At 38.8% G+C, this 25,877-nt stretch overlaps 1 protein-coding gene across 2 annotated transcripts in view; it reads left to right on the plus strand.

Moving 5' to 3' along the window:
* LOC136877394 (ABC transporter G family member 23) overlaps nucleotides 1-24,876 on the plus strand; it is a 245,551-nt gene extending 220,675 nt beyond the window's left edge. For both annotated transcript variants that reach the window (XM_067151398.2, XM_068228629.1), the window contains 5 exons: nucleotides 4,957-5,027; nucleotides 5,120-5,208; nucleotides 6,352-6,528; nucleotides 12,096-12,182; nucleotides 19,949-24,876. In XM_067151398.2, coding sequence (XP_067007499.1) covers nucleotides 4,957-5,027; nucleotides 5,120-5,208; nucleotides 6,352-6,528; nucleotides 12,096-12,182; nucleotides 19,949-20,163 — 639 coding nt within the window. In that variant the 3' untranslated portion in view covers nucleotides 20,164-24,876. The remainder of the gene's footprint in view (nucleotides 1-4,956; nucleotides 5,028-5,119; nucleotides 5,209-6,351; nucleotides 6,529-12,095; nucleotides 12,183-19,948) is intronic.
* The last annotated feature ends 1,001 nt before the right edge of the window (nucleotides 24,877-25,877 follow it).

Here is a 25,877-nt window from a genome sequence, read left to right on the forward strand (position 1 = left end):
TGTTAACAGTTGAGATTCAGACTGGCGACTCATGCTTGCCAGGTCGAACACGTACAGCCTGCTTGCAAAGTCAAGAACTATGCGTGCGCCTCCCATACCGCAGCTCACGTATGGGAGAGTAAAAACTTCGCTGCGCGCGCGCGCATACAATCTTGCTTATACTACTATGAAATTCAGTGAAATTATTCCTAAAATTGTTGTAATAGGAATAATGTGAATCTATATAAATAAAATTGTAGGGGGTCCGCTGTCTGTAATTTCTTTTGTTTTGCCAATTTTTCAGATATTTATCCGTTTTAGGTCAACTCAAGACCGAATCGGTGGTTTTTACGTTTCGTGTCTATTTGTTTGTCTGTTTGTCTGTTTGTCTGTTTGTCTGTCTGTCTGTTTGTCTGTTTGTCTGTTCCACCATCACGTCGAAACGGCTGGATAGATCTCAACCAAACTTCATATTTAGGGTATACTCATCCCGGGGAAGGTTTCGATATGCATATCATTTTAAAATCTTTGAATACATGGGGTGTTTATAGGAAAACCAGAATGGTTTTCCCACCATCACATCGAAACGGCTGGATAGATCTCAACCAAACTTCATATTTAGAGTATACTCATCCCGGGGAAGGTTTCGATATGCATATCATTTTAAAATCTTTGAATAGACGGGGGATTTATAGGAAAACCATAAAGGTTTTTCAACCATCACGTCGAAATGGCTGGATAGATCTCAGCCAAACTTCATATTTAGAGTATACTCATCCCAAGGAAGGTTTCGATATGCATATCATTTTAAAATCTTTGAATACACGGGGTGTTTATAGGAAAACCAGAATGGTTTTCCTCCATTTTCTCTTATACTATTGATTTTCTGTAAACTTCCTTTACCGTACGTGAAACGTCTCTTCATTATAAATAACTTTCGTTATGTTCATAATTTACCTTACTCTTCACATGACGAAGAAATTTACAATTTTCTGCTGGTACCATGCTCTGCATTGAGTGACCGACAGACTGACAACGAACCTACAGGTTACCATGGCAACGTCTCTGACTGCATGCCAGCAGGGAAGTAACGTATTGCCATTTTCCTCATCATGCTTTTAAATTCGTGGTTGTTCCTTGGGTAGATGGCAAGAGAGGCGTCAATCGGCCTATCTGCGGGATATTGGCGGAATATCGTTGGATGTTATAACCGCCCTCGAATAGATTAAGTAATAACACCATTAGTCATCTTCTTATTATTTGTTTACCTAAGAATCACTGGACCTAAATGTGTCCTCTGTTACCGCTTTATTATATCCATAACACACACTAGCATAATTTATTGAGGGGATTTGATTTTCCAATACGTTAACTTGGCATTTACATATTTGTCGTTATCCGGCTGTCCTCAGTTATAATCCATTTTCTATTACTTTCAACTTTCTTAACTGTATTATTTTCTTCCTTAATTACGCCGTATGTACGCGAGTGCTACAAACTACTGGATGTATTTCCACCAAGACTCATATTTAGAATACACCTGTCCTTGATAGGTTTTAGGGCAAATATTGTTTCTAAATCCCTGAACTGACTGGGGGTTTATACGAAACCGAAACAGTGATTTTGCACTTCCACAAAATATACACAACCAAACTTAATGGAAATCTACCTACCTTGGTAGAAATTAATTTCTAAACCTTTTTTCTCATGTGCTTCATTTCGATACGAGGATTAATAAGGGAGATATCATTAACGGACCGTTTTTTCTGTACAAGTCCCATTGGACTTGACTCACGAGCGGGTGCGTGTAAAGCGTATTCCTTACAACTTGAAAACTACTGAAGATATTCGAACCAAAATTTATATTTAGCATCCACCTGTTCAAAGGTAGGTTTTAAACGTAAATAACATTTCATGTTCCGGAATGGACTGGCGGTTTATAGGGAACACAAATGGTGATTTTACTCTTCCACAATATATACAGAACAAGACCAACCTGACTGGAAATCGAGCAAACGTGATGGAATTCCACCTCTAAACATTTTTTTCATGTGCATTTTTTCGTCAGGAGGTTTAATAAGGGAGATATCATGAATGGTCAGTTTTGCAGGTTAAGTCCAGCGGACATAGCCCAAAAGGTGGTTTACATGGAGCAGATTCCTTAACTATATAAATCAAATCGTAACGACTGTGTGCCTCTACACTGACTATTTTGGCGAAATTTTCGTACAGCTACCCGTTTAAGGGTTAATAATGACCATCTCCATAATTTTTGGTTTAGTTTCCAGAAGGTCCTAATTTTTACCCGCCTCGCCCAAAATCCAGATTGCGGCATAATCTGCCAGAAGAAAAAGAAGATAATTGAAATTTGACAAAATTATACGTTTTAGCCTGTAACGAACGGAAAATATCCTAGATCATTAAATTTTTCACTTTTTATCCCCGAAGTATATCGAAATACGCAGGCAATTTTAATGATGGTGCACACCTTCGGAAATTCCTATCACATAACGGATTGCACAATCTCCGTTCAATTTGGAATGATCTACAACCTTGGTCTCATGACTTTTTGCCGTATCTATATCCCTTTTACGTTTGATTTTTCTCTATTAATCGATGTTAAGTCAATTTGGAATTTTCACATGCATAATTCATACTTTCAGTTACTTATATGAAATACAGAATCATCATACTCTTCACGAAAATTGGCTCACCCAGTAGGCATATGTGAGCCAAATGCTATGTATGTAGCTGTCACATAATTATCTGAACAGTAATGTAATGTGAGATAATCTTACAAAACCTTTACCCTGTTCCACGTTTCTGCCTCACTCTGACCCAAGGATAGATGACATATCATAGGACCAGCCATTTAGGCCACTAAATCCGGCGTGTCTTATGGTATGATCCTTTGTCGATATGACGTACGTTTAGTAGCAGTTTATCTGTAAATGAAGGTCTTCAATATTGTAAAGACGCATATACTTTCGTATGTCGATCTATATATATTCACTGATGTCGATTTTTAGCGATCGAGATTGGGTGGGTCTGATATTGTAATCAGTACTCCCCACACCGACTTTGACTGGCAGTGGGAAATTGTTCCTTCTCCAACTCCTGTGTAACTGTCATTAGTAAGGAACGCCTACAATTGTAATGAATAGTTCCCTTCTCGATTTGACTTGCAGAAGGCAAGTGAGCATGCAGTTTTGTTTAAAACTCCCCTACCCGATTGTGTTTGGCAGTAGGCAAGGGTGCCCGCAATTAAAAACAAATGTCCTCATCTAAAATGTGACTGGCATTAGGCATAGTGGCCTGCTATTTTGATGGAAACTCACCAACTTGGTGTGACTGGCAGTAAGCTGGCTGGCAGTAGGAAAATGGGCCTGGCATTATAATGATAACTGCACAACTCAATTTCGAGTGATAGTAGGGCAATTGCTTACCATTATAATAGAAACTCCTCAACTGTAATCTGTCTGGAAGTAGGAAAGGGGGCTGCCATTTTAACGAAAACTCCCCAAATCGATTCTGTCCGCGCAGTATGCAATGGGGCCTGCAATTATAATATAAACTTCTCAACTCGATTGTGAATGGCAGTAGGCAAGTGAGCCTGCCGTTATATCACAAATCCGTAACAAACACTTTACATTGGAAACAACGTACGGGGACCTCCCCAGCTCTTTCTCGGATAACGCTAAGAGGCATGCAATTTTAAAACAATCTTATTTACTGCATGTACACTATTTACTTCGATATTCAAATACAATGTAGAATACCGTAGCGAAGCACGGGTACATTCGCTAGTAAACAAATAAAATTACAAAACACGACCAACATGAACGCTGACTGCTCTAATAAAACCAAACAGTTTGGTTGGCCATGACCTGCAGTTTGGCTTTTTCACACGGTTGCTCGATTCACACATATTCGGAATTTGATGGCGTCATCCGTGACTTATTGGAATCTTCATCATCGCCTTGAAAACGATGTGAGGAGTTCCAGCACTTTCGACGACGCCATTAGCCGTGACGTACAGTGCTCCATGCCGGCAGGACATTTTTAAAACATTTGGCTCCCGGTCACTCCATGCGAGATTTGTGATAGACAAAGCGGAGGCGGGACAGGTTTTTCTCCGGGTATTCCGGTTTTCCCTATCATTTTTCATTCCAGCAACACACTCTAATATCATTTCATCTTTCAGTCATTAATCATTGCCCCAGAGGAGTACGACAGCCGGCACAATTTCTATCTTCGCCGCTAGATGGCGGCTTCATTCATTCATTCCATTCCTGACCCGGTCGAATGATTGGAAACAGGCTGTGGATTTTCATTTCTCGTAGATTGTTTGTTTGTTTGGTTATTTTTAATATGAAGATTTTTAAATCCACGTTATAATAAACATTACCATGACCGTGGATATTGCTAATTTTCAATGAAGTTCTTCCTTCATATTAATATAATTTATCTACTTACCGTAGGCATACTATCAGTCTTTCCTTTGGTATAGTTGAAGTTCCCCAGAAAGTATCCGTTTTTGTAACGAAAGGTTCCAGCTTCTCAAAATCACACAGAATATTGCTCTGCTTATTTTATTTCTTTATCCATCAAGTCATTCTATAAAGTAAAAAACAAATACTCTCCTAATTCCATGACTTTCCATATACGCTGAACACATCCTTTCTTCCTTTCTTCTTCCTCTTCAACCAAAATTTTAACTTCCATTGACAGTTCATCACGGAATAGTTGACTACAGAATTTACTGCACGGATCTGGTGAGAACAGACGTATAAAATTCATGCGGAAAGAACGGACACGGAATACAAAGCACCATCACGTCCCGGTGATGTGTGAATCGGCCGTAAATCCGATGTTTCAATGAGAATAAAGTTACAATACGTGTACCAGTGTAGAGCATTGATGTGTTAAAGGTGCTTGAACTAATACTAACACTGTCCCATATCTTTTACATTATAGTTCAACACTCCAGTGTATGGTGAAAAAGAGCCTAACTTCCGAGAATTTGCAGCCCCTGGAGTAATTTTGACGTAAGTAACATATTTAGAATTAAATTATAAATTCGTTCTACCTTTGTTATTGTCTACAGTTCTGTTAGCTGTTCTTCTAATTTGTCCTTCAGGATCGTGTTCTTCTTGGCCGTGGCACAGACAGTGTTGACAATGATGTTGGAGAGAAATGAGGGTATGATGGAGCGCTCTTTGGTATCAGGTAAGTGGGTAATACTGCTTAACATAAACCAATAGTCCTAGGGGAAAAGAGGGAATGTCCATTTCCTTGTGAATTTCAGGTTTCCGTATACATTGTGATTTCTTTCTACATACAGTAAAAATGAAGAGTTCTTACAGGTTTTCCAAAATAAAAGAAGAGTTTTGACAGATGCGGCCGTGACGAGATATACTCAGTGAAGTATGGTGTGTTACTATGTGAGATACACATCAGCCGAATTGTCATAGGATTCCAACTGGCATTTTCTTTACGTCAACTTTAGTAATGAAACTGTTTTTGTTGTTGTTGTTGTTGTTGTTTTTTTTATTTTTTTATCGCTTCTTATAACGTATTCCCTAAGCTACGAAATTCACATATTTGACCAAACGACAGCATTCATTCTTAACCATTAGTACCCAAAGTGTAATGATACTATTATGCATGCAATTCCAATATACTCGTATGAAGGCACGTAATATTAACTGGAACATTCCGTCTGATGGATTAACACATAAAGAAAAGAGACGCCCAACAGAGACAGAGACGAAGACATAACATTCCTGCAATACAATCAACACATACAATCACGAGCATTGAAATTACAAACAATAATACATGAATGCGCGGAATGACTACAATAAAAATGACAGGAATAACTTACTTGTTTACCTGGTCTGGTCTAAACACACAGTGTGAAATTCAGAGACCTCCTATCAAATATAAATATCAAAATAACGACCATATTAAGTAGCATACAGTACATAACACATAACACCCGCGAAATGCACAATGCCTTTCAGTAAGTAAAATATGACCTTATATCACTAAAATGAGCAAAACATGACCAAATATGACCTTATATCACTAAAATGAGCAAAACATGACCAAATATGACCTTATATCACTAAAATGAGCAAAATATGACCAAAGGAATAAAAATGGCCAAAATATGCATGCATGCATGGATTCATCATTCAGTTATTTTTCAGATTTCGGGTAAAATGACCTCTGGAAAGAAATATGACTTTTCTTTAACATCCGAACTTTAGTAATAATAATTCTAAACATTATTTACCTTAACACTGTAGTCTGTAGATGTGGAAGGTTCGCAGATTTTACGATACTATAGAGGTGTGTTGTTTTCAGGTATAACGGTGATAGAGATTCTATTTTCTCACGTCATCTGCCAGTTCATCATCATGTTCGGACAGGCTGCACTCGTCATCATCTTCTCCTTCCCTGTGTTCGGCATCGCCTCCGAGGGCAACTTCTGGCTCGTGTCCTTCTTGGTGTTGCTCACTGGTCTCTGTGGACTGTGTTACGGTAAGTATTATTCAGTTACATTTCATCAGCCGGGCTGAGTGGCTGGCCTTCTGACCCCAACTCGGCTCAGTCCGGTGGTATTTGAAGGTGCTCAAATACGTCAGCCTCGTGTCGGTAGATTTATTCGCACGTAAAAGACTAAATTCCGGCACCTCGGCGTCTCCGAAAACTGTAAAACGTAGTTAGGGGGACGTAAAGCCAATATTATTATTATTATTATTATTATTATTATTATTATTATTATTATTATTATTATTATTATTATTATTATTACATTTCATCAGATATGCCAAATCTTTCTCAACTAGATAAAAACTTCTAAATTGTATTTTGTTCAAAATAAAAATGACTAATGACTAAACCATGAGTTGAGCTATTGAGTTCTACATTGTCTTCAGAAGGAAATTTATATATTACTAGCGAATGTACCCGTGCTTCGCTACGGTATTCTACATTGTATTCGAATATCGAAGTAAATAGTGTACATGCAGTAAATAAGATAGTTTTAAAATTGCATGTCTCTTAGCGTTATCCGAGAAAGAGCATGGGGAGGTCCCCGTACGTTTCCAATGTAAAGTGTTTGTTACGGATTTGTGATATAACGGCAGGCTCACTTGCCTACTGGCATTCACAATCAGGTTGGGAAGTTTACATTATAATTGCAGGCCCCATTGCCTACTATGCGGACAGAATCGATTTGGGGAGTTTTCGTTAAAATGGCAGCCCCCCTTTCCTACCTCCAGACAGATTACAGTTTTTATTATAATGGCAGGCAATTACCCTACTATCACTCGAAATTGAGTTGTGCAGTTATCATTATAATGACAGGCCCCTTTTCCTACTGCCAGCCAGCGTACTGCCAGTCACACCAAGTTGGTGAGTTTCCATCAAAATAGCAGGCCACTATGCCTAATGCCAGTCACATTTTAGATGAGTACATTTCTTTATAATGGCGGGCACCCTTGCCTACTGCCAAACACAATCGGGTAGGGGAGTTTTAAACAAAACTGCATGCTCACTTACCTTCTGCAAGTCAAATCGAGAAGGGAACTATTCATTACAATTGTAGGCCTTCCTTACTAATGACAGTTACACAGGAGTTGGAGAAGGAACCCTTTCCTACTGCCAGTCAAAGTCGGTGTGGGGAGTACTGATTACAATAGCAGACCGACCCTTTCTCGATCGCTAAATCGACATCAGTGAATATATATAGATCGACATACGAAAGTATATGCGTGTTTACAATATTGAAGACCTTCATTTACAGATTAACTGCTACTAAACGTACGTCATATCGACAAAGGATTATACCATAAGACACGCCGGATTTAGTGGCCTAAATGGCTGGTCCAATGATATGTCATCTATTCTTGGGTCAGATTTAGAAACGTGGAACAGGGTAAAGGTTTTGTAAGATCATCTCACATTACATTACTTTTCGGATAATAATGTGACAGCTACATACGTAGCATTTGGCTCACATATGGCTACTGAGTGGGCCAATTTTCGTGAAGAGTTTGATGATTCTGTATTTCATATAAGTAATTGAAAGTATGAATAATGCATGTGAAAATTCCAAATTGACTTAACATCGATTAATAGAGAAAAATCAAACGTAAAAGGGATAGAGATACGGCATAAAGTCATAAGACCAAGGTTGTAGATCATTCCAAATTGAACGGAGATTGTGCAATCCGTTACGTGATAGGAATTTCCGAAGGTCTGCACCATCATTAAAATTGCCTGCATATTTCGATATTCTTCGGGGATAAAAAATGAAAAATTTAATGATATAGGATTTTTCATTCGTTACAGGCTAAAACGTATAATTTTGTCAAATTTCAATTATCTTCTTATTCTTCTGGCAGATTATGCCACAATGTGGATTTTGGGCGAGGCGGGTAAAAATTAGGACTTTCAGGAAATCAAAAATTATGGAGATTGTTATTATTACCCCTTAAACGGAAAGCTGTACGAAAATTTCGCCAAAATAGTCAGTGTAGAGGTACACAGTCGTTACGATTTGATTTATATAGATAAGGAATCTGCTCCATGTAAAACACCTTTTGGGCTATGTCCGCTGGACTTAACCTGCAAAAGTGACCATTCATGATATCTCCCTTATTAATCCTCCTGACGAAAAAATGCACATGAAAAAAAAGGTTTAGAGGTGGAATTCCATCAGGTTTGGTCGATTTCCAGTCAGGTTGGTCTTGTTCTGTATATATTGTGGAAGAGTAAAATCACCATTTCGGTTCCTTATAAACCGCCAGTCCATTCCGGAACATGAAATGTTATTTACGTTTAAAACCTACCTTTGGACAGGTGGATGCTAAATATAAATTTTGTTTCGAATGTCTTCAGTAGTTTTCAAGTTGTAAGGAATACGCTTTACACGCACCCGCTCGTGAGTTAAGTCCGATGGGACTTGTACAGAAAAACGGTCCTTTAATGATATCTCCCTTATTGATCCTCGTATCGAAATGATGCACATGAGAAAAAAAGGTTTAGACATTAATTTCTACCAAGGTAGGTAGACTTCCATAAACTTTTGTAGTGTATATTTTTTGGAAGTGCAAAATCACTGTTTCGGTTTCGTATAAACCCCCAGTTAGTTCAGGGATTTAGAAACAATATTTGCCCTGAAACCTATCAAGGACAGGTGTATTCTAAATACGAATCTTGGTGGAAATGCATCCAGTATTTTCTAGCATTCACGTACATACGGCGTAATTAAGGAAGAAAATAATACAGTTAAGAATGTTGAAACTAATAGAAAATGGATTATAACTGAGGACAGCCGGATAACGACAAATAAATAAATGCCGTGAGTTATGGATATAATAAAGCGCTAACAGAGGAGAAATTTAGGTTCAGTGATTCTTAGGTAAACAAATATGAAGATGACTAATGGTGTTATTACTTAATCTATTCGAGGGCGGTTATAACCTCCAACGATATTCCGCCAATATCCCGCAGATGAGCCGATTGATGCCTCTCTTGCCATCTACCCAAGGAACAACCACGAATTTAAAAGCATGATGAGGAAAATGGCAATACGTTACTTCCCTACTGGCATGCAGTCAGAGACGTTGCCATGGTAACCTGTAGGTTCGTTGTCGGTCTGTCGGTCACTAAATGCAGAGCATGATACCAGCAGAAAATTGTAAATTTCTCCGTCATGTGAAGAGTAAGGTAAATTATGAACATAACGAAAGTTGTTTATAATGAAGAGACGTTTCACGTACGGTAAACGAAGTTTACAGAAAATCAATAGTATAAGAGAAAATAGAGGAAAACCACTGTGGTTTTCCTATAAACACCCCGTCTATTCAAAGATTTTAAAATTATATGCATATCGGAACCTTTCCTGGGATGAGTATACTCTAAATATGAAGTTTGGCTGAGATCTATCCAGCCGTTTCGACGTGATGGTGGGAAAACCACTCTGGTTTTCCTATAAACCCCCCGTCTATTCAAGGATTTTAAAATGATATGCATATCTAAACCTTCCCCGGGATTAGTATACTCTAAATACAATGTTTGGTTGAGATCCATCCAGCCGTTTCGACGTGATGGTGGAAAAACCATTCTGATTTTCCTATAAACCCCCCATATATTCAAATATTTTAAAATGATATGCATATGGAAAACTTCCCCGCGATGAGTATACTCTAAATATGAAGTTTGGTTGAGATCTATCCAGCCGTTTCGACGTGATGGTGGAAAAACCATTCTGGTTTTCCTATAAACCCCCTGTCTATTCAAGGATTTTAAAATGATATGCATATCAAAACCTTCTCCGGGATGAGTATACCCTAAATATGAAGTTTGGTTGAGATCTATCCAGCCGTTTCGACGTGATGGTGGAACAGACAAACAGACAGACAAACAGAAACAATTTTATTTATCCCCGCCCAAAGGAGTCCTATGAGTGCCTTACACAACAGTATATTTTTTTCCCAGATATTAAGTCTTATTTGTACCTATTTTGGTTGACAGCTATGCCCAAACGTACATGCATAATCTCACTGCTCTAGAATCCTGGAGCTGACGTTGCCATGGTTACGGCAGTTCATTTCTTTATCCGATTCCTAGAGCAGGGGTAGTGTGGTGCCAATATCTCCGTAACGGTTGGTTTTAGGGCCTTAAAACATGGTTTTCGGGCCCGTAGGGCTTACCGAGTTTTGTTCTTTGCGTCAAGAGGATTAAATTGAGCTTTGTCTCGTCCTTATACGACAAATTCGATATTTTGCCTATAATAGTATAAGAGAAAATGGAGGAAAACCGTTTTTCCTATAAAACCCCCGTCTTTTCAAAGATTTTAAAATGATATGCATATCGAAACCTTCCCCAGGGTCAGTATACTCTAAATATGAAGTTTGGTTGAGATCTATCCAGCCGTTTCGACGTGATGGTGGAACAGACAAACAGACAGACAAACAGACAAACAGAAACAATTTTATTTATATAGATATCATTTATGTTTTTAAGGAGAATTCGTCAGTTTCTTCTGTGACTTAATCGAACGTTTCTTCAATTGGTTCATTCATCACATCCCTGACCCGGTCAAAGACTGGAAAACAGGTTGTAAGTTTTCATTCATGTTTCATTACAGATACTGAATAATTTAATATCCCATGATCGAATGAATCAATCAACATAACTCCGTATTTAGGGCTGTAACCCAGGTGGTAGATTCCCTAGGAGTTGTTTATCTCAAATAAATTCAAAGTAGTTGGAAATGAATCGAACATCTCGCTTGACAAATTATTCCACTCCCTAATTCTTCTTCCTATAAATAAGTATTTGTCTTCGTGAATTCCATCTTTATCTTCGTTGAGTTTTCCTAGTTTTAAAAGCTCCCCTGAAGCTTATGTCGTTGCAAGCTATCTCTCCACTGACAGCTCGAAACATTCCCCTTAGCCGAGCTGTTCGTCTCCTTATTTCCACGTCTTCCCAGCCAAAAGATAGCAATATTTTCGTAATACTACTCTCTTGTCGAAAATCACCAAGAACAAATCGTGTTGCTTTCCTTTGGATCTTTTTCAGTTCTCATATCAAGTAGTCCTGGTGAGGGTCCCAGGACCATACTCTAATTGGGGTCGTACCAGTGACTTACATGCCCACTCCTTTACATTCTTACTACTCCCTTAACTACCCTCATACCCATATGAAGAGATCTGTAACCTTTATTTACCCCAATGAAGATCTTCCCTTATATTAAGCACTTACAGTGATCCTCATCAATTATTGTCATCCCATAAACACAGTAATTAAAACTGAGAGGACTTCTCTTCTTTGTGAAAATTACAACCTGACTCTTCTCCCCGTTTACCATCATACCATTGTCTGCTTTCCATTTCACAACTTAGTCCAGGTATTTTTGTATTCGTTCACAGTCCTTTAACTTATGTATTACTCCGTACACTAGAACATCAACCGCAAAAGGCCTAATCTGTGATTCCAGTTAGTAAGATGATTGAACTTGATTTTAAACGGAAGCTTGTTTCGAATGTAATGTCATTTGGATGTTCCTGATGCTATGATATTCTTCCTTGTTCCAGGATTTGTCGTCTCTGTGGTTTGCGACAACGAGAGAAGTGCCACATACATGGCTTTAGGAAGCTTTCTTCCAGTCGTGATGCTTTGTGGTAAGTTACAGCCTTTAACATAATTTTGTATGCGTGTGTATGTTCACTTTCCGTAAATTATGATCGTTAAATTTTAGTTCATTGCTCGTAATTCAGCTTGAGACCATTAAAAGGCTTTTTCTCTGTCCAATACGACTCGTGTCGCTTTAAGCATGCATTAAGGAGTGTAACAGCCCTTTAACAACCATATTCAACGTTATTTTTCTCATTATCAATAAGGAATCTTATGAGATTTTTCAGTAATTTTAGATATATCGTAAACTGAACCGCGACAAGATAAAGTGGTAACTTTGATTGAAATGAAAATGAAAACCTACAACCTGTTTTCCAGTCTTTGACCGGGTCAGAGATGGAATGAATGAAGCAGATATAGGCTATTAGTACGATGGGGTCGCCACTCCCAAAGTGATTTATTAATGGCTGATAGATGCTATGAAATGAGAATGGAGAGTGTTGCTGGAATGAAAGATGACAGGGAAAACCGGAGTACCCGGAGAAAAACCTGTCCCGCCTCCGCTTTGTCCAGCACAAATCTCACATGCAGTTACCGGGATTTGAACCACAGTATCCAGCGGTGAGAGGCCGACGCGCTGCCGTCTGAGCCACGGAGGCTCCCTTTGATTGAAATATATGATGTTAAACACATGCTAAATTGTGTAGAAAAAAATACGGCCTAAGGTAAAGGTAATTTTTTCATTTTTTTTAATATTTTCATATCTTGTTAAGTTTATACGTTCAGTTATGTATCGAAGTGTTATTAAATTACTGTAAAATTTTCAAAAGCCTGGATCTTATGATTTCAGATATAAAGTATGATAATATGTTTCGAAAAATGCCAATCTTCTCTAAAGCTAGTTAAGGTTGGAAGTTGTTATAATTGACTGCACACTGAACAAATACACCTTCAGAACACAAAAACAAACCACCGAGCGGCAGCCACTTACATTGGCCAGTGCAGCCAACTTATAGTGTGTTCTAATGATAGATGTAAACTACAGCCTTCTAAGTGCAACTTATTTTTCTTCAGCGTTTGTCCCTCCTGTTGGCGGGGTCCACTACAAACATTTTCTTCAGCTTATCCCAGTATTTCTGAGGTCGCTGGAGCCCCCTAGGCTCATTTTGGGTTTGGCTTGGGGTTTAAGATCGGATGCCCTTCTTGACGTCACGTGATTTTTGAGATGAAAATCTCGACCCAGAATCGACCTAAATTCGAACCTCAGCCTTCCGGGTGGGAAGCCACTGAGCTAATCACTCCCCCCCCCCCCAGCCTTCTAACTACAACAATTCCATAAATATTTAGTTTTGAAGCGTGGCGCGTCAACATTTTATTGTCTTCACTGAATGCAGATATATATACGTTTTTAAATCAAATCGTACCAGATTGATTCTCGCAATAAATTATATTTTAGTTTAATCATAAAATTCTAAAATCTAAAAATCTAATTTATTGAGCTACTTCAGAAAAGATTAAACAATTTTCTCGAAATCATCATGAGTAGAATACATAGTCCGCCTCTGTAGTTTAGTGGTTAGTGTGATTAGCTACCATCCCGGAGACCCGGGTTCGATTCCCGCCTCACCAAGCTCGATAGCTGCAGTCGCTTAAATGCGGCCAGTATTCAGTATTCGGGAGATAGTAGGTTCGAACCCCACTGTCGGCAGCCCTGAAAATGGTTTTCCGTGGTTTCCCATTTTCACACCAGGCAAATGCTGGGTCTGTACCTTAATTAAGGCCACGGCCGCTTCCTTCCCACTCCTAGCCCTTCCCTGTCCCATCGTCGCCATAAGACTTATCTGTGTCGGTGCGACGTAAAGCAACTAGCAAAAAAAAAAAAAAAAAAATTCCCGCCTCTGCCACGAAATTTGAAAAGTGGTACGAGGGCTGGAACGGAGTCCACTGAGCCTCAGGAGGTCAACTGAGTAGAACGGATTCGATTTCAACTTCAGCCATCCTCGAACTGGATTTCCGTGGTTTCCCACTTCTCTTCCAGGCAAATGCCGGGATGGTTCCTAACTTAAGACCGCGGCCGCTTCCTTCCTTCTTCCTTGTCTATCCCTTCCGATCTTCCCATCCCCCCCCCCCACAAGGCCGCTGTTCAGCATAGCAGGTGAGACCGCCTGGGCGAGGTACTGGTCCTCCTTCCCAGTTTTATCCCCCGACCCAAAGTCTGACGCTCCAAGACACTGCCTTTGAGGCGGTAGAGGTGGCATCCCTCACATAGCCCGAGGGTAAAAAAAAAAAAACCCTCGAGGGCAAACAGATTAAGAAAGAAAGAAAGAAAGAAACAAACAAACAAACAAACGACACAGACATACTATCCAACTTAAGTCATTCCTTTTTAGAAGTAGTTCCAATTACCCCATGTATCAACTACTAAAGTATTAAACTCGGACGTTCTTGTTTTATTAATATTATATTTCTTGTAGTGTGGCTCAGATAGCAGCGCGTAGGCCTATCACCGCTAGATACCGTGGTTCATATCCCGGTCACACCATGCGAGATTTGTGCTGGACAAAGCGGAGGTGGGACACGTTTTTCTCCGGGTACTCCGGTTTTCCCTATTCCAGCAACACTCTCCATTATCATTGCATAGCATTTATCAGTCATTAATAAATCATCTTGGGAGTGACGAACCCACTGTAATAACAGTCTATATATGTTTCATTCATTACATCCCTGACCCGGTCAAAGACTGGAAAACAGGTTGTAGGTTTTCACTTAATTCTAATAGATAATTATTGCTTGCATTAACTCTTAAATTGATGGAGGATTTTATTTTGAGATTTAAACGTTATTTTTTGGTTCCATGAAAGGTGAATAGTAGGAAAAAAATTTAAAATCCCATATCAGTAGCTTAAAGAGTAAAGCTTGTTGTATACATGCTGCTTCGTACATCAATATTCTTTTCACAACCCATTAGTTACTACGTATAAGATATACTGTACATAGACAAGTGCTATTTCTCTTTTCTTGCTACTATAATAATGGTGATTGGCCTCCGGAGAGACCTGGTATGGGTCTTTCGAGTTGACGCTTTATATCTTCCTGTTTCTTTGCTAGAAATTATTTAGATAATTTACTCACTGTTAAAACTGTAGATAAAGCCATGACATCAATGATTTCAGTTTTTCTAACTTTATGAGCACTGCGTAATCACGGCCAAAAGTACCAGAGTAATCACTCCAGGCTATCGGTGAAAACCAGTGTAGCAGTTCTTACCTTTGTTGAAACAAAGATACACCACTCATATTATGCAAGAAAGCAACGTGATCCCATTTCATCCAGGAAACCTGCATCGGTTTCTTTTAGAATTTCACTAGGGCCGGTAAATAAAATAATGATCATATGGTGACCAGACATCTCAAATTAACGCCATTTGGCTGCCTGCTCGTCAATTTCGACGTTCCCTTTTAGTCTAGGCCTACTCTAAATGGCAGAGTAAGCTGAATCTCTTTTGCGCGTCTATGGCAGAGTTTTAATTAATTTTGCCGGGTAAACACCAGGGGTCTTTTACATGTCGACGGCATACGGCATGGAATATCGAATGGACTTTCTTTAAAGGAAAATAACCGGTGACACACTAGACCAGGACATCTTAAACGCCTAAAATTTCACGCGTACAAACCGAGGCACAGAGGCTCCATGCACTGTGCATCGGTCCGACTCGGCTCAGCTCGCCTTGACTCGGATGGTGTAGTGAGCTGAGAGCGACGAAGCGTTCGGTGATAGACGGCATGTTTATCAGTGAAATAGATAAGCGCAAAATAACAACATAATAAATGAGTAATTTGTTTCGAAGAAAGTAATGACTTCCGAAAGTCCGTTTCAATCGAACTGGGAACTTAATTTTTTTCTTAGTCGTGAGGATAAAGCCAAATGCTTAATCTGTGGGACAATAATTACGTGATCATCAAAAAGTTCTATTTTCCAATACAAAGACTTTGCTCGAATTCTACGAGAATTTGTCGAAGGAAGATTTTCCTAAGCTGCATCGAGAAGTAGCTAAGATTATTTCTATGTTTGGTTCCACATGCATATGTGAAAGTTTTTTTTCCTGTTTTCACTTGTACGAAAACTGCGTGCGAGTATTTAAAGAACGCTCTCAAAATTGCTGTCAGCCAATCCCTTGCTCCAGATATTACTGGTATAATTGGAAAGAAAAAGGAAAAGAAGAGCTAGAGAAGATAAATTGTCTGCTCAAACCAAATTTAAAAAAGAGTTTTTAACGCCGGTAACGTTGTCCCATACAACAAAGTGTCTCCGCTCATCGCACATAAATATTTCGCAGTGAGAGGACTATTAGCGGGGAAGGTGAAGAAGGCGGAGACAGGCGGAACGGGTGAGACACATGTAGGGAAAGAGGAGTGAGGGTTTGCACTCCGGTCAACCTAGTAAAGTCGTCTCCTGCACCTTGCGCCGTGCAGTGCACGGGCGCATGCATCCTGAGAGGCCCTGCACTAGACAGTAAAATGTAATAACAAAGACCTTGACTGACACGGCTAGTCGGAAAAGTTTGTCATCCCTCCCCTAGACCAAGTCCTCCATTCAACTTCACATGCCCCACCACCGAATATGGTTCATTCGTAGAGTTCATTACTAACTCATCTTTTATCTCTTCATTGCGATTACTCTTCTGTCATCGTTCCCACATGCTTGAGCCAACAGTCCTCTCGTTACTTTCATGTCTGTTACCTCTGCCTTGCCCGGCTCCATGGCTAAATGGTTAGCATGCTGGCCTTTGGCCCAAGGGTCCAGGGTTCGATTCCCGGCCGTGTCGGGGATTTTAACCTTCACTGGGGGCTGGATATTTACGCCGTCTTCAGCGTTTGAATTCATCATAGGTAGAACCCCATAAAAATAGCAATGTAAATCCCGTAAGGGCTAAGACCTCCAGCAATGCAGGGACAGTGCTCACTTTAACTCATCAGGTGAGCAGGTCCTGAGCATTATATTGGTTATTCCTAAACAGGATGCGCAACGTTCCTTAGTCTTCTGATCAGCACCAGACTCCAATTAGCAGTAAGCACTACTGGTAGGAGCTATCATTATTACTCTTATTTGTTTAAAATCCTTATTGTCTCGTGAGTAGCCTCGCGATTGCTGGCAATCACAATACATCTGCCACTATACTTGTCATAGCTTGTTCATTACTAATAACTGTAGTTTAGATTTATTCACAGGGCTAGCGGCTCTCCGGAAGCGAGTTGACCGTGAGCCATTTGTTTCCAATTACTAATCGAATATATATATATATAATATTTGTCATTGTGCTTAATCAGGGACGTTTATACATTTTGTACTTGCTTAGGCTGTTATGGATTTAAACACTGTATTGGGTGAAGGCCTGTAAGGTTCAATAAATCCTGTTACCAAGAATGTATTGGTTATTACCTAGTTTGTTTCGCGAAAACGTATTACTGCATGTAGTCTCGCATACGAGTGGGTGTAATGGTGTCGTTTGAGATCAATACTTCTTGACGTATTATTACATTCTTGACAGTAATATGCCTTTGCTGGCAGGACCTAGTGTTTACAGTGCACTATGTCTTCTGGTACGTGCTAGAGAAATGTTGTTACTTTCATTGATCTGTCTCTGTCTTATACTTGGCTTTGACAATATGAAAGTAACTGAGAGATGAGTGATGCTAGTAATGCCATTCCTTCTGCAGCCAGTCCCTGTTATGAATGGTGTGAAAATTTTGCTCATAGGGTCGATTGGTGCATGTATTTCAGTGGGCTTGGCAGACTGATATGTAATAGCAAATTCTAGCTCGGTGAGAAAGCAACGGGAAACTACCTCACTCCTCATTTTCCTAGTACTCCTCTTCAGTGATGCCTAGGCCATCTATGACAGTTGATGACAGAGCTGTTGAGGATCCAACCAGCCTTAGGGCTGAGTACCCAACATATACATACATACATACTACAGTAATTACTGTACCACTGTAATTACTTTCATTAGAAATCGTCTCTGATTGGTTGAAGTCCGCTTCGCAGTAATGTAAACACGAATAGTCAGAGAGATCGTAAATCATAGAACACCAAACTTAACTTTGCAGAAATGTTTCTCCGCCAGAGTGTACCAATCTACACACAAAAAATATGGTGTGTCTGCATTCCCAGCTCAAGTAATCTGCCGTCATCACAATACTGCCTAATGTATAGGTTAATCTATTTCTAACAGATAAATATCGCATATATCACAGTATATAAAAGTTCGTATTAACTTAATTAATCCAGGACCAGAGGACAATATTGACGACAATGGTAGCTTAGTAGACACTTCGCTGCTTCAAATAACGTTATTTTTTATGTTTTACTACAATATAACCTCATTTACACACACCTTTAGATCTTTCATAGCAAGATACGAGCAACAAAACAAGAAAATGTCACCGCATGGATCAAATATGGACGATTTGACGATTTACGTCGCGATGAATGTAAACTCAAAATATTGTACGCAACAGCCACTAAAGTGATAAGTTCACCGTACGTTATCGTAACCTAATTCACTCATGACGTAAAAGATCACTTCCCGTGACTGTTGTGTAAATAACTACTTCCGCCCTTCAAAACATCTGGCGGATTTGAACCCACCACCTTGAGCCCAAGAGGATCGGTTGCACTCACTAAATTATTATTATTATTATTATTATTATTATTATTATTATTATTATTATTATTATTAAAACCCCCTCAAACATCATGGCACTACAGCCCTCCAATGGCCTTGGCCTACCAAGCGACCGCTGCTCATCCCGAAGGTCTGCAGATTACGAGGTGGCGTGTGGTCAACACGACGAATCCTCTCGGCCGTTATTCTTGGCTTTCTAGACCGGGATTATTATTATTATTATTATTATTATTATTATTATTATTATTATTATTATTATTATTATTATTATTATTATTATTATTTCTCCGTTAGGATTTCCTGTGGACCACGTAACAATTTCAATACCTTATCCTTTGTTGTTCCTTCTTCCTCCAATATTCCTTCATCTGCTCATTATGTCTCCCTTTCCCCTCCTCGGACCATTTTGAGCTTGTTTCCTTTCCCTCTCGATCTTGGAATCCTTCCATTTTTCTCATTTTCTTTCTAAATATCTCTTTTTTTTTGTTTTTGTTTTTGTTTTTTCTCCTTCTCTTAGCCTATATTGTGTGTCTCCAAATCTTTCTTGACTTTTGTTGACTTTTTGTTCCAAAGATATTTGAAGATCTGTTTGGTTAACCTGTTGTCATCCATTCCGTATAAATGTCTGAAAAATATCAATCGCCTCTTCCGCATTGTTTGTCATGTTTTCTATGTTCCTGTATATTTCATCATTACTTCTTGATTTCCAGAGTTCCCTAATTCTTAGCGGACCGAGTATTTTCCATACAATTTTTCTTTCCAGTATTTCCAATTTATTCAGTTTTAATTCAGTACTAGACATTCACTCGCGTATGGGCATTCCGGTTTGACTACTGTGCTGTAGTGTTATATTTTGAGGCTTTTAGATAAACACTTTTTGTTGTAGATATTCCTAGTTATACCGTATGCTCTTTCCATCTTGTGTATCCTTTTTTCTACAGCGGACTTTTCCAAACCATTTTCTTGAATTATTGGTTTACTTTCCTTATTCGACCAATTTCTGTTATTAGACATTCTGGAATTGTTTATATTATTTTGTCATAAATTTGTTTGCTTTCTACATAAATTTTTTAACCTGTTCTGTTGGCTATTTATGATTATTATTACTATTGTTTGGCCTTGTTCCAGGTGTAATATGGCCCACAGAAGGAATGCACTACTCCATGAAACTGCTCAGCTATGTGATGCCTCTGACGCAGTCCACGGAGTCGCTGAGAAGTATCCTTGCCCGAGGATGGACTCTGAAGCGGCCAACAGTCTACTTCGGCTTTGTGTCCGTTTTTGTGTGGATTGCTGTGTTTCTTAGCGCCAGTGTCTTGGTGCTCAAGTTCAAGAAGGCGTAACAGAATCAGTATATATCTATATATATATATATATATATAACTCGCTACAAAACTGTTATGCTGTACACTCGAAATAGGACTCGGCAGTACAGTATACACTGAATGTAAAATGAGGTGGTTGATCGGTCGGCCACTGAACTCGTCGAGTGTCGACACTGGCCGAGTCATCAATTATCTATCGCCTGTACAAGATACCTTTAATTCTCACCACTGCTTCATCAACTTCACTCTAGGTAGTGTTCGTTTGTTTCCTTCCTAGTTTTTTGAGTCAGAACTTGGTGAATATTTTCCTCGAACTGCACGTAAGTATAGCACGTGAGAAAAGCAGTACATACATTTTAAATGGACTAATAAAGTATGGAACTATATTGGAAGAAGTCATCAAGATCTGATCAAGTGTTTCAGGATTTCTGCAGGTTCTAATGCCGAATCATGTATGAAACAGCTTCTAGGATGCATCAACATTCTGTAGATGGAGAATGCGTAGAACGTTGTACAGGGGACAGTTTTTGGGAACATCACATCAAACTGGCGACTTTCCTCTGATTCCTGATTCCTTCGGGCAAAGTTCATCTAGCGTACATTTAAGACGTGGTCATGAATGAACGCTGAACTACTACGGTCGTCTGACGAGAAGTCGCGAGGTAAGAGGTGCGAGGGGTAAGCATGGTTGCCGCGCATGCGCCTATCTCAAGTCTCAAGGTCTGACAATAAATATCTGTTCCGTCCGCTGTGGCTCTTGTGAATTGAGGTGCTGTCGTGAAGTTTAGAAGTTGTAGTGCGATTGTGCCTTAGTTACACATTTACTGTATGGCTGCATAATGCATAGTTTAATCATGAATATGCATTGAATCAGAGCTCGCATTGCCGGGCACGACCTGATGTTTGTAGCTAAGAGTGTGTATCTGTTACTCGTGCCGGAGCTACAAGCAGCCGCGACTTTTCGTCAGACGCAGGTAGTATCTTCCCATCACATTTGAATATTTCCTTTGTTTCTCGTAGTTTACTCCCAATATATAGAGTATAACTCCTGGATGAAACGTAGTTAATCTTCGAAAGAGAGATCCATCGATAAATATTCACTCTATGATGGTACAATCACTAATCACTATCTCACATCTGTCTTCTAAGTCACTATTGCTAATTTATCACAAATTCTACACATTGTAGGGTTGGACTTCATCTCTATGAGAGTTCATTATACGAATTAAAACTTACAAGGGGAGTTCACGATGTCCTCATCACCGATTTTGTTCAAACTTTGTAGGTTGGTAGTACTACATCACAAAAACACACTGGCAAAGCAGTAGCAAGCAACTCGCCGAAAAAAAGCTATTTTGAAAATGTCAAGAAAGTTAAGAGAGGTTCAGCATGCCAGGTACCATCAAGCGAGAGACTGTGACGAGGTGGTCGAATGGTTAAGGTTCTCCATTTCAGTTACGAAGATAGTGAGTTCGAGTCACGCTGCTACCGGCTTTTTATTCCCCCCCCCCTCTTTTCCGCCTTTTTTCATCTATTACAAATTTATTTTCTTTGTTTACTCTCAAAATAGATTTAAATATTTTCTTTCCCAATAATTCGGCCTCTGCTGTAATCTCTACAGAGTCACCGGGATCCAGTAAGCGATTTATACTAAGAAGGTGCTCGACGTAAGCCATGGCTCTTTTCAACTGTTTATTTATTGTTTGCTCTCCCGGGAACTTGTTTGCACTTTGCGTAGCTTCACATTCAAAAACACTTCCGTTCGAACATAATTCAACATGCGAGATCTCCATGCTGATCGAACTGAGCACGTCTGGTTACATCGCACACAACCGTTACACGACACAACGCGGTCAGACAGTGACTAACTGCTGCTCTCATTCACAACACGAGGAAAAAGGGGATCAGAAAATGTCAGGAAAAAAGTTGAGACGAGCGTGACTTAAACTCCCATCTTCATAACTGAAGTGGAGAATCTTAACCACTCGACCACTGCGCCGCAGTTTCTCGCTTGATGGTACCTAGCGTACTAAACCTCTCGTAACTTTTATCGACATTTTCAAAATATTTTTTTTTCGGAAATTTTTGAGAGTTGCGCGCTACTACTTTGCCAGTGTGTTTTTGTGATTTAGTACTACCAACCTACAAAGTTTGAACAAAATCGGTGATGTGGACATCGTACCCTCCCATTATTAGTCTTTCAAACACCACATAACATGGAAGCTGCGAATATCATTATGGCTATCTCACACTTTCCTCACGACATGCTGAACGTAATTAAGCCTTCTTCGTTCTTAGTGTTGTGTTTTGTGTAGATTTAGTTGTTCTGTTTCCTTAAACAATATTAATTGATACGTTTCTTTATAGTACTTAAGGGTATATCAACTGTTTAATAAAGATGTGGAATTAATTCAAATAACTCAATACTAGGTTTGGAATAAGAGCCTCGATTAACCGAGCCCTGTATTGTTACATATGCCTTTTAGAAATAAAATTTTTCCACCATTAAGTTTGCTGATCTGATCATAATTACAAGGTCACTGGTGAGGAACGGTGGTGATGTTAAGATGCTGATTTTGTTGTTGAAATGAACGCGAGTAGCATTATAAGTACTGTTAGGATGACGCCTTAATGCTTTCGAGAGTGCCTAATGAAGAAAAGGTGCATTCTCTACACTATCCACGAGGGAAAATGAGAGATTCAAAAGAGATATTGTACCAGTCACAACTGAAAAATATTTTATGGTCGTAAGTTTTATCTGAAATGATGAAATGTCGTATGGCTTTTAGTTCCGGGATATCCCAGGTCGGGTTCGGTTCGCCAGGTGCAAGTCTTTGTTTGACACCTGTAGGCGACCTGCGTGTCGTGATGAGGATGAAATGATGATTAAGACAACACATACACCCAGCCCCCGTGCCATTGGAATTAACCGATTAAGGTTAAAATCCCCGACCCGGCCGAGAATCGAATCCGGGACCCTCTGAACCGAGGGCCAGTACGCTGACCGTTCAGCCAACGAGTCGGACATCTGAAATGATAATCCGTATTATCAGAGTTTTCAATTAACCGAGGCAATATTGGTGCGCTTTAATTCGGATAATCAGATTCTTACTTAATGTCCGTACAATAACATTTTGTTTGTTTTAATTGCCAACTTTCACAAGGAAAGGAAATTTTGACCTTGACAATGAGGATGTTACGTTCTTCAGTGCTGGCAACCATCACGTAGTGATTATAATTTACACTTTTAAAACTAAGATAAGATGCTGTATTTAGTTTTCATTTCAAACTATTGCTCTCTCAATGTGAAAAAAGATGGATTTTAGTAGTTTAACTGCGTTCTGTTCTCTATTTGCGCTGTTTAAAGTAAACCTACAAAACTGGCCACTTCCAAAGTTAGTAATATTAATTTAGTGTTACTTTAATATGTTTCGGTCAATTTCCTGCATGCATATAACTTTTGTCTAAACAACTATAAACCATACGCATTTTATTTTGGTCAGTTTTGTAGATATTATACCTAAGAAAACAAGAAATATCGTTATGATGTATCACATAGTAGTATAAAAGCTATGATGAAAGGAGATTTTTTAAATACAGTTTGTGGAAAATGAGCTAATCCTTTAATCGATTGCTAAAACGCAGCATCTTTCTTTATAATACACAGCATTAAAACAAATGTATATATTTACAAAATCATTTCACCAGTATGCACTATCATAGTTAGGGTATACATGAAAGATACGTTTGAGAAATGGATCCTATTGAAGGTTGTAACATTTACCAATACTCTTAAAAACAAGTATAAAGGACCTAATTATAGATTCAATATTTTATACTGAAAAATGTGCCTTTCATTTTTGCGACCATTGAAGTATTTTGTAGTTTATCTCTTCTTATACTCTCCATTAAAGTCGTTCAGAACATCCGTATCAATATAACCACACTCGTTATGTCGAAAGCTCCTGTGTATTTGATAGGTATGAAATCTGTCTGTTCTACAACTATTGTGGCAGTGGTGTGGTAAGTTACGGACACTAGAATAGGGGCGAAAAAGGCTGTACCTGGATTTGAAAGGGAGGATCCACAGAAAGTTTCATCTGGGATTACCGAGGGAGACACATTAATCCACTTCTCTTCTCTACTGTGTTTCAAATAATTTATATTATATTATATTATATTATATTATATTATATTATATTATATTATATTATATTATATTATATTATATTATATTATATTATATTATATTATATTATATTATATTATATTATATTATATTATATTATATTATATTATATTATATTATATTATATTATATTATATTATATTATATTATATTATATTATATTATATTATATATTTCACCGCCACATTCCTACCCTCGTCACCGAAATCCCACCAATGATCATTAAAATGTACCCTTTCATTCTCTTATAAGTTGCAAGCTCTCTCTTATTCCTAATCACTGCCATTGCTAACAGTATTCCAGCCTATAGCTACACCAGAAAACTAACAAGGATGTAGGAAGGGGTACTTTACCTAATGGCTGTGTGACTAGCAGTGTCAAATGTATATTTGAGTATTTGTCGTAGCAGCAAACTGGTTTGTTACTTATCTCATATCTACCCTACTGTGTGTATGTGTATGCCGTCAAGTTATTTTTGTTACGCTGAAGTATATATGACAATGTTGTATCACATAATGAATATTTTTTTTCTATTTAGTCAATCTAATTGTTTTATTTACACTCCCCATTCCTATTTGCACTTCCTCTCCGTTCCTTTTTATTTAATTTTCTCTCATGTTTGATATCGGACTACATATCGTAGACAGTGAGAGAGATGGTCTTTAAATACCTAGTTCATTACCTAAATCATACACCGGGCGAGTTGACCATGCGGTTAGGAGCGCGCAGCTGTGAGCTTACATTAGGGAGATAGTGGATTCGAACCCCACTGTCGGCAGCCCTGAAGATGGTTTTCCATGGTTTCCCATTTTCACACCAGGCAAATGCTGGGGCTGTGCCTTAATTAAGGCCACGACCGCTTCCTTCCCATTCCTAGGCCTTTCCTGTCCCATCGTCGCCATAAGACCTATCTGTGTCGGTGCGACGTAAAGCAACTAGCAAAAAAAAGAAAACCTAAATCACACCTCGACTTATTCCACGTTCGACTGTTTCAGCGAGACAGCCCTTTGTCAACATATTTGCCAGCCCGTAAAATAATTTCCCTCCAACAGAATTTCCACCTGTATTATGTCTGAAGACTTAAGAAAATTAATGGAATAAGGTATTATTATTATTATTATTATTATTATTATTATTATTATTATTATTATTATTATTATTATTATTATTCCAGGGTTATCTGTGGAACGCAGAGGTGAAAGAAGGTGCGGGCTGGAATGATCTGCCTACGAGAGACAAAGATTAAGTTAAAACTTTAAAATGAAGGTTATATTTTTTTCAGATCTTACATTTCAACAAACAAAAACACTTTCAGGTACATAGGTATTTGGTAGAAAATTTGAGAAACCAAGAGTTGGTCATTTACAATTTTTGAGCTTCAAGCTCCTACTTTAAAAGGTCCCAAAATTACCACGTTTAGTCACATAGATAAGGAAAGATATCTCCCAAAACACAATTTCCAAGAGCACTTTTCTCCAGCATTTACAAGTTACGGCCTTCCAAAGGCACCACTCAATAGTACACAGAAATCTATTACAGAACC

The sequence above is a fragment of the Anabrus simplex genome, chromosome 7 (genome assembly GCF_040414725.1).
Source record: "Anabrus simplex isolate iqAnaSimp1 chromosome 7, ASM4041472v1, whole genome shotgun sequence".
Taxonomy (NCBI): Eukaryota; Metazoa; Arthropoda; class Insecta; order Orthoptera; family Tettigoniidae; genus Anabrus; species Anabrus simplex.